The sequence below is a fragment of the Hemitrygon akajei genome, chromosome 22 (assembly GCF_048418815.1).
Source record: "Hemitrygon akajei chromosome 22, sHemAka1.3, whole genome shotgun sequence".
Classification (NCBI taxonomy): Eukaryota; Metazoa; Chordata; class Chondrichthyes; order Myliobatiformes; family Dasyatidae; genus Hemitrygon; species Hemitrygon akajei.
The window spans coordinates 4,792,091-4,804,853 of NC_133145.1; the positions used below are offsets into that span (position 1 = coordinate 4,792,091).

A 12,763-nucleotide genomic window follows, 5' to 3' on the forward strand; every position below is an offset into this window, starting at 1 on the left:
TCCCAACCTGGGGTCCACAGACCTCTCAGTTAATGGTAAGGTTCCATGGCATTAAAAGGGTTGGGAACCCCTGTAAACCTTTCCATAACAAAGAGAGACTACATTTATAGTACATGTGCTAACTGCCTCTCGGGAGAGAAAGTAACACCTTTGCAGAGACACAGGTTCTGCAGATGCTAGAATTTTGAGCAACACACAAACAATGTTGGGGGAGTTCAGCAGGTCAGGCAGCATCTATGGAAGGAAATCATCCTGATGAAGGGTCTCAACCCAAAACAACAGTTGTTTAATTCCCTGTGAAGATGCTGCCAGACCTGCATTTTGTGTGTGCATCTTCTTTCCAGATTGGGGTGATTCAAACAGACAAAAAAAACTTTGTCTTTAAGCTGTTTGTGGGTGTGTGATGCTAACTTTCCACAGCTTGAATTTTCCCTCAACCCTTCATTATCAAAACTACAGCTGTTCGTATCCCTTAGTATTCCAAATAAACCAATGAACAAACTGATGTGCTTCACACCTTCTAACACATTCTGGAACACAAGTTGGGGCAATCCAGGGGCATCTGTTTGTTCTGCTGCCTCACAGCCATCGAGATCTGGGCTCAATTCTGACCTTGGGTGCCGTGTTCTCCCTGTGACCTCATGGATTTCCATTGGTGCTCTGCTTTTCTCCCACATCTCGAAGAAGTATGAGTTTGTGAGTTTATTGACTGCTGTGTAGCTGTGGATGGCAAGGGAATAGGGGTGGGGGGTGGATGTAGGAGGAAAAACAGGATTAGTATAGAGGGATGCTTGGTGATTAACTGTGCCATGAGGCATCTTCCCATGATGTATGACGGTCAGACATTGTTCATTTTCTTTCTACAGGTTGAAAGGTTCTGGCTGCAGAGTAATTTGGTGGTTTGTGTTCTGGCAGGCTGTGGTCTAGCTTCAGTCTGCTCTTTGCTGCAGAGAATATTGGGCAGTCACTCACTGTGGCACTGGGCAGAATGGCTTCCACCTATTCTCCTCATTGTCTTCCAAATCCACCTCAACTACAGGTAAGGGCAGTTTTATAAATCATCCTGACGGTGTCAGCTTTGGCTGGGCTCAGTGGAGTTATTGTTGATGAGTGTGAGTTAGACCCAGCGTGGGAATTCAGTATATATCAAATCTACTACTACTACTACGTTGACTCAGGCCTAGGCGTCAGACAATATATCAAATCAAGTCCAGTTCATTGTCATGTGCACAAATACACGTACACACAGGTGCAATGAAACTCTTGCAGCCCTATCATAGGCACAGAGCATTAGGTATACAACATTCAAAAGAAAAATGTAAATTGTTCAAAAATTATACAAGAAAAAACGTGATTAGAAAACAAATGTCCATTGTGGTGCAAAGTGATGATAGTGTTGCTAAACTTTAGTGATCAGGGTTGTGCTGGTTTGTTCAAGGATTGAATGGTTGAGGGGAAGTGGCAGTTCCGATGGAGTGTGACTTCAGGTTTCTGCACCTCCTGCCCGATTTTAGCTGTGAGAAGATGGCACGGCCTGAATGATGGGTTCTTTGAGGCAACACATCCTGTGGATATGTTTGATAGTGGAGAAGGATGTGGCCAGGTTGTATTGGGCAGAGTGACTACTCTCTGCAGCTCCTTATTCTAGTGCGTTCGGATTGTACCAGATCATGATGCATCAGTCGGAACTTCACACTATCAGTGGGAATTTTTTCCGCAGTAACATTGAAGTGTGTCTGCTTGCCTTCTCAGAGAGATCTAAACAGTCCTATATAATTTAAGGAAGCCTTTCTAATGTTTGGGCTGGCTAGTGTGCTGGTTATTCCAGTGATGATGTGTGGGTCATGGGCCCGTACACAGTGGCTCACAGGTTTTTAGATGACTGGTTCAGTGTTAATCTTGAAGATTCAAAGGGAATGGTACACATTTAGAATTGTTCCTTTATTTCTTTAACAATAAGGAACTATTCAGAAGGTTTGAGACTAACACAGATTGGACAGGGTTAAAAGAGGAGATGAGGCAAATCAAATCATGTCAAGGTATGATTCCAAAATGTTGTCTAATGTTAGAGGCTGAGGGACAGTGAACTGTACAGATATAATCCTGAGCTGGAGGTGGTGATGGTGGAGCCAGTCTGGAGCAGAAGTGGAGAACATGTTTAATAAAACATTTGTCCTATGTTGGCGGGAGGGTGGGAGGCTGGAAGTTGAGATAGAATTCAGAGACAGCAGCATGGCAGAGAGCGAGGAAAGACTATTGAATTAAATTCCATTTATTAAAATACATGAGGCTTGACAGGTAAATCGGATGAACTCATGAACTGCTACATTGGATTGGGATATTAACAGTCTGTTGCTCAATGGTAGCAAAACTAAAGATGGGATTGTTGACTTCAGGGAGGGAAACGTGCCAGTCTGCACTGGAGGATCAGCAGTGGAGAGAGTTAGCAGCTTTCATGGATATTAATGTATCAGATGACCTGTCCTGGACTCAGCAAATATAGCAGATGTAATCATGACAAAAGCACACCAGAATCTTTACTTTCTCAGGAGATTGAGGAAATTCAGCTTGTCTAATAAATTTCTACAGATTAGTGTTGTAGATATCCTGAGTGGTTGCAATAGTCTGTTATGGCAATTCCAAAATGCAGGAACATAAAAAGCTACAGAGAATAGTGAACTGACCCAATACATCATGGACACATCCCTCCCCACCATTAGTAGCATCTACAGAGGGTGCTGCTCAGAAGGCAATATCCATCATCATAGATCTTACAATCTGGACCATACCTTCTTTTCACATCTCCCATCAGGCAGGAGATATAAAAGCCTGAAGTCCAACACCACTAGTTTCAGGAACAGCTACTTCAACCATTCAGTTCTTGAACCAACTCCAAAAACCCTAATTACTTCAGTTTAGCAACATTATGACTACACTATTTTTATTTTTATTGTAATTCTTTCTTGGAAAAATTGGTAATTTTATGATTAAATTATGCCTCACCCGCATCTCCTCGATTTCCCGCACTTCGACCCTCACCCCATCCTCCCGTCACCACAACAGGGACCGTGTTCCCCTTGTCCTCACCTATCACCCCACCAGCCTCCTGATCCAGCATATTATCCTCCACCACCTTCAACAGGACCCCACCACTAAGGACATCTTTCCCTCTCTACCCCTCTCTGCTTTTCGCAGGGATCGTTCCCTCCGCGACTGCCTGGTCCACACGTCCCTCCCCACAGATCTCCCACCTGGCACTTTTCCCTGCAAGCGTAAGTGCTACACCTGTCCCTACACCTCCTCTCTTACCACCATTCAGAACCACAAACAGTCCTTCCAGGTGAGGCAACACTTCACTTGTGAGTCTGTTGGGGTCATCTTTTGCATCTGGTGCTCCTGGTGCGGCCTCTTCTACATCGGCGAGACCTGACGCAGATTGGGGGACCACTTCGTCAAGCACCTACGCTCCATCCGCCACTACAGACAGGATCTCCCAGTTGCCACCCACTTCAACTCTGCATCACATTTCTATTTGAATACGTCCATACATGGCCTCCTCTACTGCCATGATGAGGCCAAACTCAGGTTGGAGGAACAACATCTCATATACTGTCTGGGTAGTTTCCAGCCCCTTGGTATGAACATCGAATTCTCCAACTTCCGATAATTCCCTCCCTCTCCCTTCCCCATCCCACCTTCACTCTGTCTCCTCTTCTAACTGCCTATCATCTCTCATGACTCTGCCTTCTTCTACTACCCATAGTGCTTTCCCCTTAGATTCCTTCTTCACCTCTCCTGCCTATCCCCTCCCTGCTTCCCCCTCCCCCACCCCTTGATCTTTCCTTTGATTGGTTCTCCACCCTCCCCCCACCTTCTTTATAGGGCCCCTGCCCCCTCCTTCTTTAGTCCTGACGAAGGGGCTCGACCCAAAACGTTGACTGCTTCTTTCAATGGATGCTGCCTGACCTGCTGAGTTCATCCAGCTTTCTTGTACGTCTTGATTTGACCACAGCATCTGCAGTGTACTTTGTGTTTTTGATTGGTGTAGGTTGTTTCCAGGCAAATGGATATCTCGGAAGAGGAGACTTATAAAAGTGAGATATTGAGAGTTCAAAATATGTATGTTCCCGCAGGAGTGAAGAGCAAGGTTGACAGAAGTAGGGAACCCTGGATGAGGAGGAATATTGAGAGGTCTGGTCAAGAAAAAGGAGGCAGAACCATGTAGGGGCAGTGGGATATGGTAAATGCCTGGAGCAGTGTAGGGGATGCAGGAATGGACTCCAGAAGGAAATCAGGAGGGCGAAAAGGGATATGGGATAGCTTGGGCAGAGAAGTTTAAAGCAAATCCAAAGGGATTTTATAAGTATTTTAAAGGAAAAAGAGCAACTTAGAGAGAATAGATGGATGAAATTCTCAATGATTATTTCTCCTCTTTTTATCATAGAAAAGGGCAAAAAGGCTTTGGAACTTGAGATGTAGAAAAATGTTTTTCTATTCAGTGTTTTTAACCATTAATGCTTTCTTTTCCTCTAACAATCTCATGTTATACAGGATCTGTGACAAGAGTAACAACGATGTTGTCGATAAATTTGGCAGAAATATTTTGGGCAGCATGCCTCCTGATGCCATCATCCTGCTCCGTGGAGACCTCCCAGGAAACTCCTTGCGATACCTTCACTACTGCGAGGGGCAGAGACCTGACCTCAGCATGGTGGATCAGGAGGTAATAGAGATGAGGGCTGCTGACACAACAGAAAGGATAGGGTTGGGCAGTAATCCAGGAGCACGATCTGGATTGAAACCCCATGCAGTAAGAGTGGTACAGCAGCATTGTGCTTATTACAGTGCCAGTGACACCGGTTCAATTCCCACTGCTGTATTTAATAAATTTCTACGTGCTCCCCGTGACCATCTGGTTTTCCTCCGGGTGCACCTGCTTCCTCACACATTTTAAAGCCAGAAAGTTAATTGGTCCCATGAGTGCAATGAGATTGCGCAGTCTCAGTGGGCTAGTAGGGCCTGTTACTGTGCTGAGATATATTTCTAAATTTAAAAAATTAAAATCTGGAGACAAGGAAGCCATTCAACCCATCTAATCCATGGCTGTTCTCAAGAGAGTCCTATCCTGTTGCACTCTTTGGGAATAGGATGGGATGGGAAATTGCTTACAGATAAAAGCAGATCTTCTAAAGAGATGAGTAATGAGTACAATAAAACTCTGATGGTTCAGCTTCTCACTCATCATCTGACACCCAGTGGTTCACCACTGGCTCTGTTGAAAGAAAGGAATGAGCAAATGGACAGGTTGGTACCCAAACTGGGTGATTAATTTCTTCAGATGATGTTTGACAAATACTTCCCAGGGACCTGGTTCCAGTTAACTCTTTCAACTCAGCTTGTTTTGTTACCCACACTCTCTTGAAACGGAAGGTACTTTGGAAAATGTGTTATTCTGCTCCCGTAACATTCAATAATGAAATAAATGAACTGCATGATGGAGATTTAATAAACAAGGCTTTGGGAGGCTACATCTGAAGAAGTTGCCATTTTGCAAGGAAGGACACATTCTAATTGACTTGTCTCATTGCCCTGATCCTATCTCTTTATTGTGATTATCAGATATATTGTTATTATATTCACTGTTTTTAAATTATTAAGCTTTTTTTTTCTCCAACAACCTCATTTTACTCGGGACTAAACCAGCAATGAAGCTGTAGACAAATTTGCCAGAAATTTGTCAGTCCGGCACCACAAAAATCCTGAATGTATCAGATTTTTGCTGTATGTAGATGGGTATTGATACGTGAGGTGCCTTCTCCCTCTCTCCCCCCACCCCACTCCCAACACACCTGCTGGAAAGGGATATTGGGAGTAGTGGGGTTTGTGGCCAGGGGAGGAGCAGAATGAAAAATAAAGGTTCAAATGTGGAGAAGTGTTTTCACTGGGGAGGGTGACAGAGAGGGTCATTGTCCTGATGGTGAGAGTTCAGTAAAAGAATGAGGAACATAGGGAATGATCAGAAGAGTCTGGATTCTGGGGCAGAGTGGGACGGCTTTGGCTCAACAGGATTCAGTATGAACAGGCAGAAGCGAGGGTAGGTTCCGGTAAGTTCTGTTTCAATTGTTTAGAGTAGAGAGAATGCCAGGCAGGATGTTGGAATGCTCCTCTTGCAGGATGTGGGAAGTCAGCGAGACCGGCGACGTACCTGACAACGATACCTGCAAGAGGTGCATCCAGCTGCAGCTCCTAACAAACCGCGTTAGGGAACTGGAGCAGGAGCTGGATGACCTCCGGATCATGCGGGAGAATGAGAAGTTTATAGATAGTAGCTACGGGGAGGCAGTTATGCCAAAGGAGCAGCGCACAGGTAATTGGGTTACCGTCAGGCGAGGGAAGGGGAAAAGGCAGGCAGAGCAGGGCTCCCCTGTGGCCATTCCCCTCAACAACAATATACCGATTTGGATACTGTTGGGGGGATGACTGACCTGGGACAAGCTGCAGCAGCCAGTGCCAGTGAGGGTAAGAATAGGATGCTCTGGAGGATGAACACGTGGCTGAAAAATGGTGTAGGGGGCAGAGTTTCAGATTTCAGGATCATTGAGACCTTTTCTGGGGCTGGTGCGACCTGTACAAGAGAGGTGGGTTACACCTGAAGTACAGGGGGGCCAATATCATTGCAGGGAGGTTTGTTACTGCTATTGGGGAGGGTTTAAACTCGATTTACAAGGGGATGGGAACCAGACTGCCAGAGTAGATGGTGGAGCGGGGGTGAAAATAAATTATGTTAAAGTTTCATGTAAAGTCACAAATAGAAGGGTTGTGTGTGGTGGTAATAATCTTCTGAGGTGTGTCTATTTCAATGCAAGGAGTATTGTGGGGAAGGCTGACGATCTGAGGGCGTGGATTGACATATGACATTGTAGCCATTAGTGAAATTTGGCTACAGGAGGGGCAGGACTGGCAGCTTAATATTCCAGGGTTCCGATGTTTCAGACGTGATAGAGGCAGAGGGATGAAGGGTGGGGGGGGGGGAGGGTGGCATTGCTAGTCAGGGAAAATGTTACAGCAGTGCTCAGGCAGGACAGATTAGAGGGCTTGCCTACTGAGGCCATATGGGTGGAGCTGAGAAACAGGAAAGGTATGACCACATTATTGGGGTTGTATTATAGACCACCCAATAGTCAGCGAGAATTGGAGGAGCATATCTGCAGAGAGATAGCAGACAACTGCAGGAAACAGAAAGTTGTGATAGTAGGGGATTTTAATTTTCCACATATTGATTGGGACTCCCATACTGTTAAAGGTCTAGACGGGTTAGAGTTTGTAAAACATGTCCAGGAAAGTTTTCTAAATTAATATATAGAGGAACCGACTAGAGAGGATGCAATATTAGATCTCCTATTAGGAAACGAATTAGGACAAATGACGGAAGTGTGTGTAGGGGAGCACTTTGGTTCCAGTGATGATAACACCATTAGTTTCAACTTGATCATGGATAAAGATAGATCTGGTCCTCGGGTTGAGGTTCTAAACTGGAAAAAGGCCAAATTTGAAGAAATGAGAAAGGATCTAAAAAGCGTGGATTGGAACAGGTCGTTCTGTGGAAAGGATGTGATTGGTAAGTGGGAGGCCTTCAAAGGAGAAATTTTGAGAGTGCAGAGTTTGTATGTTCCTGTCAGGATTAAAGGCAAAATGAATAAGAATAAGGAACCTTGGTTCTCGAGGGATATTGGAACTCTGATAAAGAAGAAGAGAGAGATGTATGACATGTATAGGAAATGGAGAAAATAAGGTACTTGAGTATAAAAAGTGCAAAAAAATACTTAAGAAAGAAAACAGGAGGGCTAAAAGAAGACATGAGGTAGCTTTGGCAGTCAAGGTGAAGTTTAATCCAAAGGTCTTCTACAGGTATATTAAGAGCAAAAGGATAGTAAGGGATAAAATTTGTCCTCTTGAAGATCAGAGTGATCGGCTATGTACGGAACCAAAAGAAATGGGGGAGATCTTAAATGGTTTTTTTGCGTCTGTATTTACTAAGGAAAATGGCATGGAGTCAATGGAAATAAGGCAAACAAGTAGTGAGGTCATGGAACCTATATAGATTGAAGAGGAGGAGGTGCTTGCTATCTTGAGGCAAGTCAGAGTAGGTAAATCCCCAGGACCTGACAGGGTATTCCCTCAGACCTTGAAGGAGACTAGTGTTGAAATTGCAGGAGCCCTGGCAGATATATTTAAAATGTCGGTATCTACGGGTGAGGTGCCGGAGGATTGGAGGATAGTTCATGTTGTTCTGTTGTTTAAAAAAGGCTCTAAAAGTAATCCAGGAAATTATAGGCAGGTAAGTTTGCCATCGGTAGTAGGTAAATTATTGGAAGAAGTACTAAGAGATAGGATCTGCAAGTATTTAGATAGACAGGGACTTATTAGGGAGAGTCAACACGGCTTTGTGCGTGGTAGGTCATGGTTAGCAAATCTATTAGAGTTTTTCGAGGAGGTTACAAGGAAAGTGGATGAAGGGAAGGCAGTGGATGTTGTCTACATGGACTTCAGTAAGGCCTTTGACAAGGTCCTGCATTGGAGGTTAGTTAGGAAGATTCAGTCACTAGGTATACAGGGTGAGGTATTAAATTGGATTAGACATTGGCTCAGTGGGAGAAGCCAGAGGGTGGTAGTGGAGGATTGCTTCTCTGAGTGGAGGCCTGTGACTAGTGGTGTGCCACAGGGATCAGTGCTGGGCCCATTGTTATATGTCATCTATATCAATGATCTGAATGATAATGTGGTAAATTGGATCAGCAGATTTGCTGATGATACAAAGATTGGAGGTGTAGTGGACAGTGAGGAAGGTTTTCAAAGCTTGCAGAGGGATCTGGACCAGCAGGAAAAATGGGCTGAAAAATGGCAGATGGAGTTTAATACAGACAAGTGTGAGGTATTGCACTTTGAAAGGAAAAAACAAGGTAGAACATACAAGGTAAATGGTAGGACACTGAGGAGTGCAGTAGAACAGTGGGATCTGGGAATACAGATACAAAATTCCCTAAAAGTGGCATCACGGGTAGTAAAGAGAGCTTTTGGTACATCGACCTTTATAAATCAAAGTATTGAGTATAAGAGTTGGAATGTTATGGTGAGGTTGTATAAGACATAGGTGAGGCCGAATTTGGAGTTTTGTGTGCAGTTTTGGTCACCAAGTTACAGGAAGGGTATTAATAAGGTTGAAAGAGTGCAGAGAAGGTTTACAAGGATGTTGCCGGGACTGGAGAAACTGAGTTACAGAGAAAGGTTGAATAGGTTAGGACTTTTTTCCCTGGAGCATAGAAGAATGAGGGGAGACTTGATAGAGGTGTATAAAATTATGATGGGTATAAATAGAGTGAATGCAAGCAGGCTTTTTCCACTGAGGCTGGGGAGATAAAAACCAGAGGTCATGGGTTAACGGTGAAGGGGAAAAGTTTAAAGGGAACATTGGGGGGGGCTTCTTCACACAGAGAGTGGTGGGAATGTGGAATGAGCTGCCAGATGAAGTGGTAAATGTGGGCTCACTTTTAACATTTAAGGAAAACTTGGACAGGTACATGGATGACAGGTGTATGGAGGGATATGGGCCAGGTGCAGGTCAGTGGGATTAGGCAGAAAAATGGTTCGGCACAGCCAAGGAGGGCCAAAAGGCCTGTTTCTGTGCTGTAATGTTCTATGGGTTGGAGAGGGAATCCCTGGCTGGGTAAGAATGGATGTGGGTCCAGACTTGTCCAGGTGAAAGGTCCTGACCCAAAACGTTGTTTGTACACTTTCCTCATTGATGCTGTCTGTCCTGCTGAGTCCACAACCTTTTTTATGCCATGGGCCAATACCATTAAGCAAGGGGTTCGTGGATCCCACATTGAAAACCTCGGCTCTAGTCTAGTATTTTGTGTGTTGCTGAAGGAGATTGGGGAGGTTGGGAGAATAGGTTGTGGCAATGGGGAATGAGAACAGGGTCAAAGAGATAAGTTTCTATTGGTCAGCTGTTTTTCGGGTCAGAGCCTGTTCTTGCTGTGTATCCATCACTTATCCTGAAGCTCTTTGATTGGAATAATCTGCATTCAGCTTCATTGCTTAGTTAGGCCCTGTTTATTTATTATTATATATTTCTTGCTGGAACTTAAAGTAATTTTATGTGGTGCACTGTACTCCTGCCATCAAACAATAAATTTTGTGACATACTGATAATAAAAATGATTCTGATGCAAAGGCAGAAATGGCCATTTAAAAAAAAAATTCCAAACAATTGGTTTATTGATCATTACAGAATGTCTTGCTGGTGCTTCCCACTCCCTCCCCTCTCCCTTCCCTTTTAAATGGCCATTTTTAAGCATCGTTTATTTATATTTGTTCCTTGACAGTAAAGAAAATAACTTGAAATTGTTTCCTTTTCAGATGATGACGTACGACTGGTATTTGCCAAAGTTGGCCAAACACCTACCCAATGTGCATTTCCCTGGCAATCGCTGGCACCCTGTGGACAGGGAGGAATCTGCTGGAATTGTAACATTCAACCTGCATCGATTATTCAATGAGAACAGAGAGTGAGTCACTGATGGAAAGCCACCACAACCAATGAGAACGAGCCATTCAGCCTCTCCACCCATCCAGAGATAGTCTGCTGCACATCAGGGCAAATGTTGTCCCTCTGGGAAGCTGTTCTCTCTGGATCTGTGTGAAATGCGCTGGATGTTTTTAATCATAAATTAGGGTTGGGAGTAACTTAGTTAGAGATGTGTGGATGAACAGAGTTGTTATGAGTAGGGGCCACAGTGATTAGCACCAGATGAGCACAACTTCTATCAATGATTTAGAGGGAAAGGTAGAGTATAAAGACCAGGTTTACTGCTGCAACTAGAGGCCTGCAGAGCACGTAGACTGGAAATGGAGTCTGCAGAGCGGGTGCACTGGAAACGGAGTCTGCGGAGCGGGTGCACTGGAAATGGAGTCTGTGGAGCGGGTGCACTGGAAACGGAGTCTGCGGAGCGGGTGCACTGGAAACGGAGTCTGTGGAGCGGGTAAACTGGAAACGGAGTCTGTGGAGCGGGTGAACTGGAAACAGAGTCTGTGGAGCGGGTAGACTGGAAATGGAGTCTGGAGTGGGTGGACTGGAAACGGAGTCTGTGGAGCGGGTGGACTGGAAACGTTGTCTGTGGAGCGGGTAAACTGGAAATGGAGTCTGTGGAGCGGGGTGAACTGGAAACGGAGTCTGTGGAGCGGGTGAACTGTCTGGAAACGGAGTCTGTGGAGCGGGTGAACTGTCTGGAAACGGAGTCTGTGGAGCGGGTGAACTGTCTGGAAATGGAGTCTGTGGAGCGGGGTAAACTGGAAACGGAGTCTGTGGAGCGGGTGAACTGGAAACGGAGTCTGTGGAGCGGGTGAACTGGAAACGTTGTCTGTGGAGCGGGTAAACTGGAAATGGAGTCTGTGGAGCGGGTGAACTGGAAACGGAGTCTGTGGAGCGGGTGAACTGTCTGGAAACGGAGTCTGTGGAGCGGGTGAACTGTCTGGAAACGGAGTCTGTGGAGCGGGTGAACTGTCTGGAAACGGAGTCTGTGGAGCGGGTAAACTGGAAACGGAGTCTGTGGAGCGGGTGAACTGGAAACGGAGTCTGTGGAGCGGGTGAACTGGAAACGGAGTCTGTGGAGCGGGTGAACTGGAAACAGAGTCTGCGGAGCAGGTAAACTGGAAATGGAGTATGTGGAGTGGGTAAACTGTCTGGAAATGGAGTCTGTGGAGCGGGTGAACTGGAAACGGAGTCTGCGGAGCGGGTGAACTGGAAAAGGAGTCTGCGGAGCGGGTGAACTGTCTGGAAATGGAGTCTGCGGAGCGGGTGAACTGGAAACGGAGTCTGCGGAGCAGGTGAACTGTCTGGAAATGGAGTCTGCGGAGCGGGTGAACTGGAAACGGAGTCTGCGGAGCGGGTAAACTGGAAAAGGACGGGGACTACTCTGGAGGATGTTAGATGAAAGTCAATATGGGTAAATGTGATGCTACTGATCTCAGTAAGGAGAGTATTTTAGAATCAGTGGAAAAACTCAAATGTTGTGTTGAGGGATCCTGTGGTGTTGCTTTATCAGATTGACAGCAAGCAAACAAATGGTCTGCTGGAGGAATTCAGCAGGTCAAGCACCATTTGTGGGAGGAAAGGAATTGTGGAAGTTTCTGGTTGAAACCTGCATCAGAGCTAATGGATTTGAATGCGTTTGATTTCCCTCCTGGTGAGACAACAGGCATCACCCACATCCTGCTCCCCACACTGGGAGGACCAGGACAGTGGTCTCAGTGAGGTCCACAGATGGACGAAGGTGTAAGAGCAGAGCTTCCCACAACTTCTAGCTGCTCCAGAAGGGAATAGTGGTGTAAAATGTATCTGCTGCAAAACTTCAGTAGTCTGGGATTACTGCCATATTCTGATGTAGACGTCTCTGTTCTTCCAGGAAGGAGATCTTTGTGTGCATTGGTCTGCACGAAGGAGACTCCAGCTGGAAGCAGAGTTACTCCCTCTGGCCATGGGGAGTGTGTGAAAAACTGGTCCACTCAACCAGTCTGTTCAGCCCTGAGAGCTGGATCCAGCATACCAGGCACTTGTACAACTGGACAGAGGAGTATGGCAGGTAGGTGTCGTTGTCTCTCAGGAGACCACTTTACCAGGAGCTGTATCTTGGGGATTGGTGGATGTATCCTTGTTAGGAACCTCTCTGATATATTCAGAGGTGACTTTTGCTCCAGACAGTCT

General features: G+C 45.5%; 1 protein-coding gene across 2 annotated transcripts in view; it reads left to right on the forward strand.

Moving 5' to 3' along the window:
* tmem260 (transmembrane protein 260) overlaps positions 1 to 12,763 on the forward strand; it is a 72,719-nt gene that overhangs the window by 45,725 nt on the left and 14,231 nt on the right. For both annotated transcript variants that reach the window (XM_073026632.1, XM_073026634.1), the window contains 4 exons: positions 867 to 1,039; positions 4,552 to 4,723; positions 10,420 to 10,568; positions 12,465 to 12,641. In XM_073026632.1, coding sequence (XP_072882733.1) covers positions 867 to 1,039; positions 4,552 to 4,723; positions 10,420 to 10,568; positions 12,465 to 12,641 — 671 coding nt within the window. The remainder of the gene's footprint in view (positions 1 to 866; positions 1,040 to 4,551; positions 4,724 to 10,419; positions 10,569 to 12,464; positions 12,642 to 12,763) is intronic.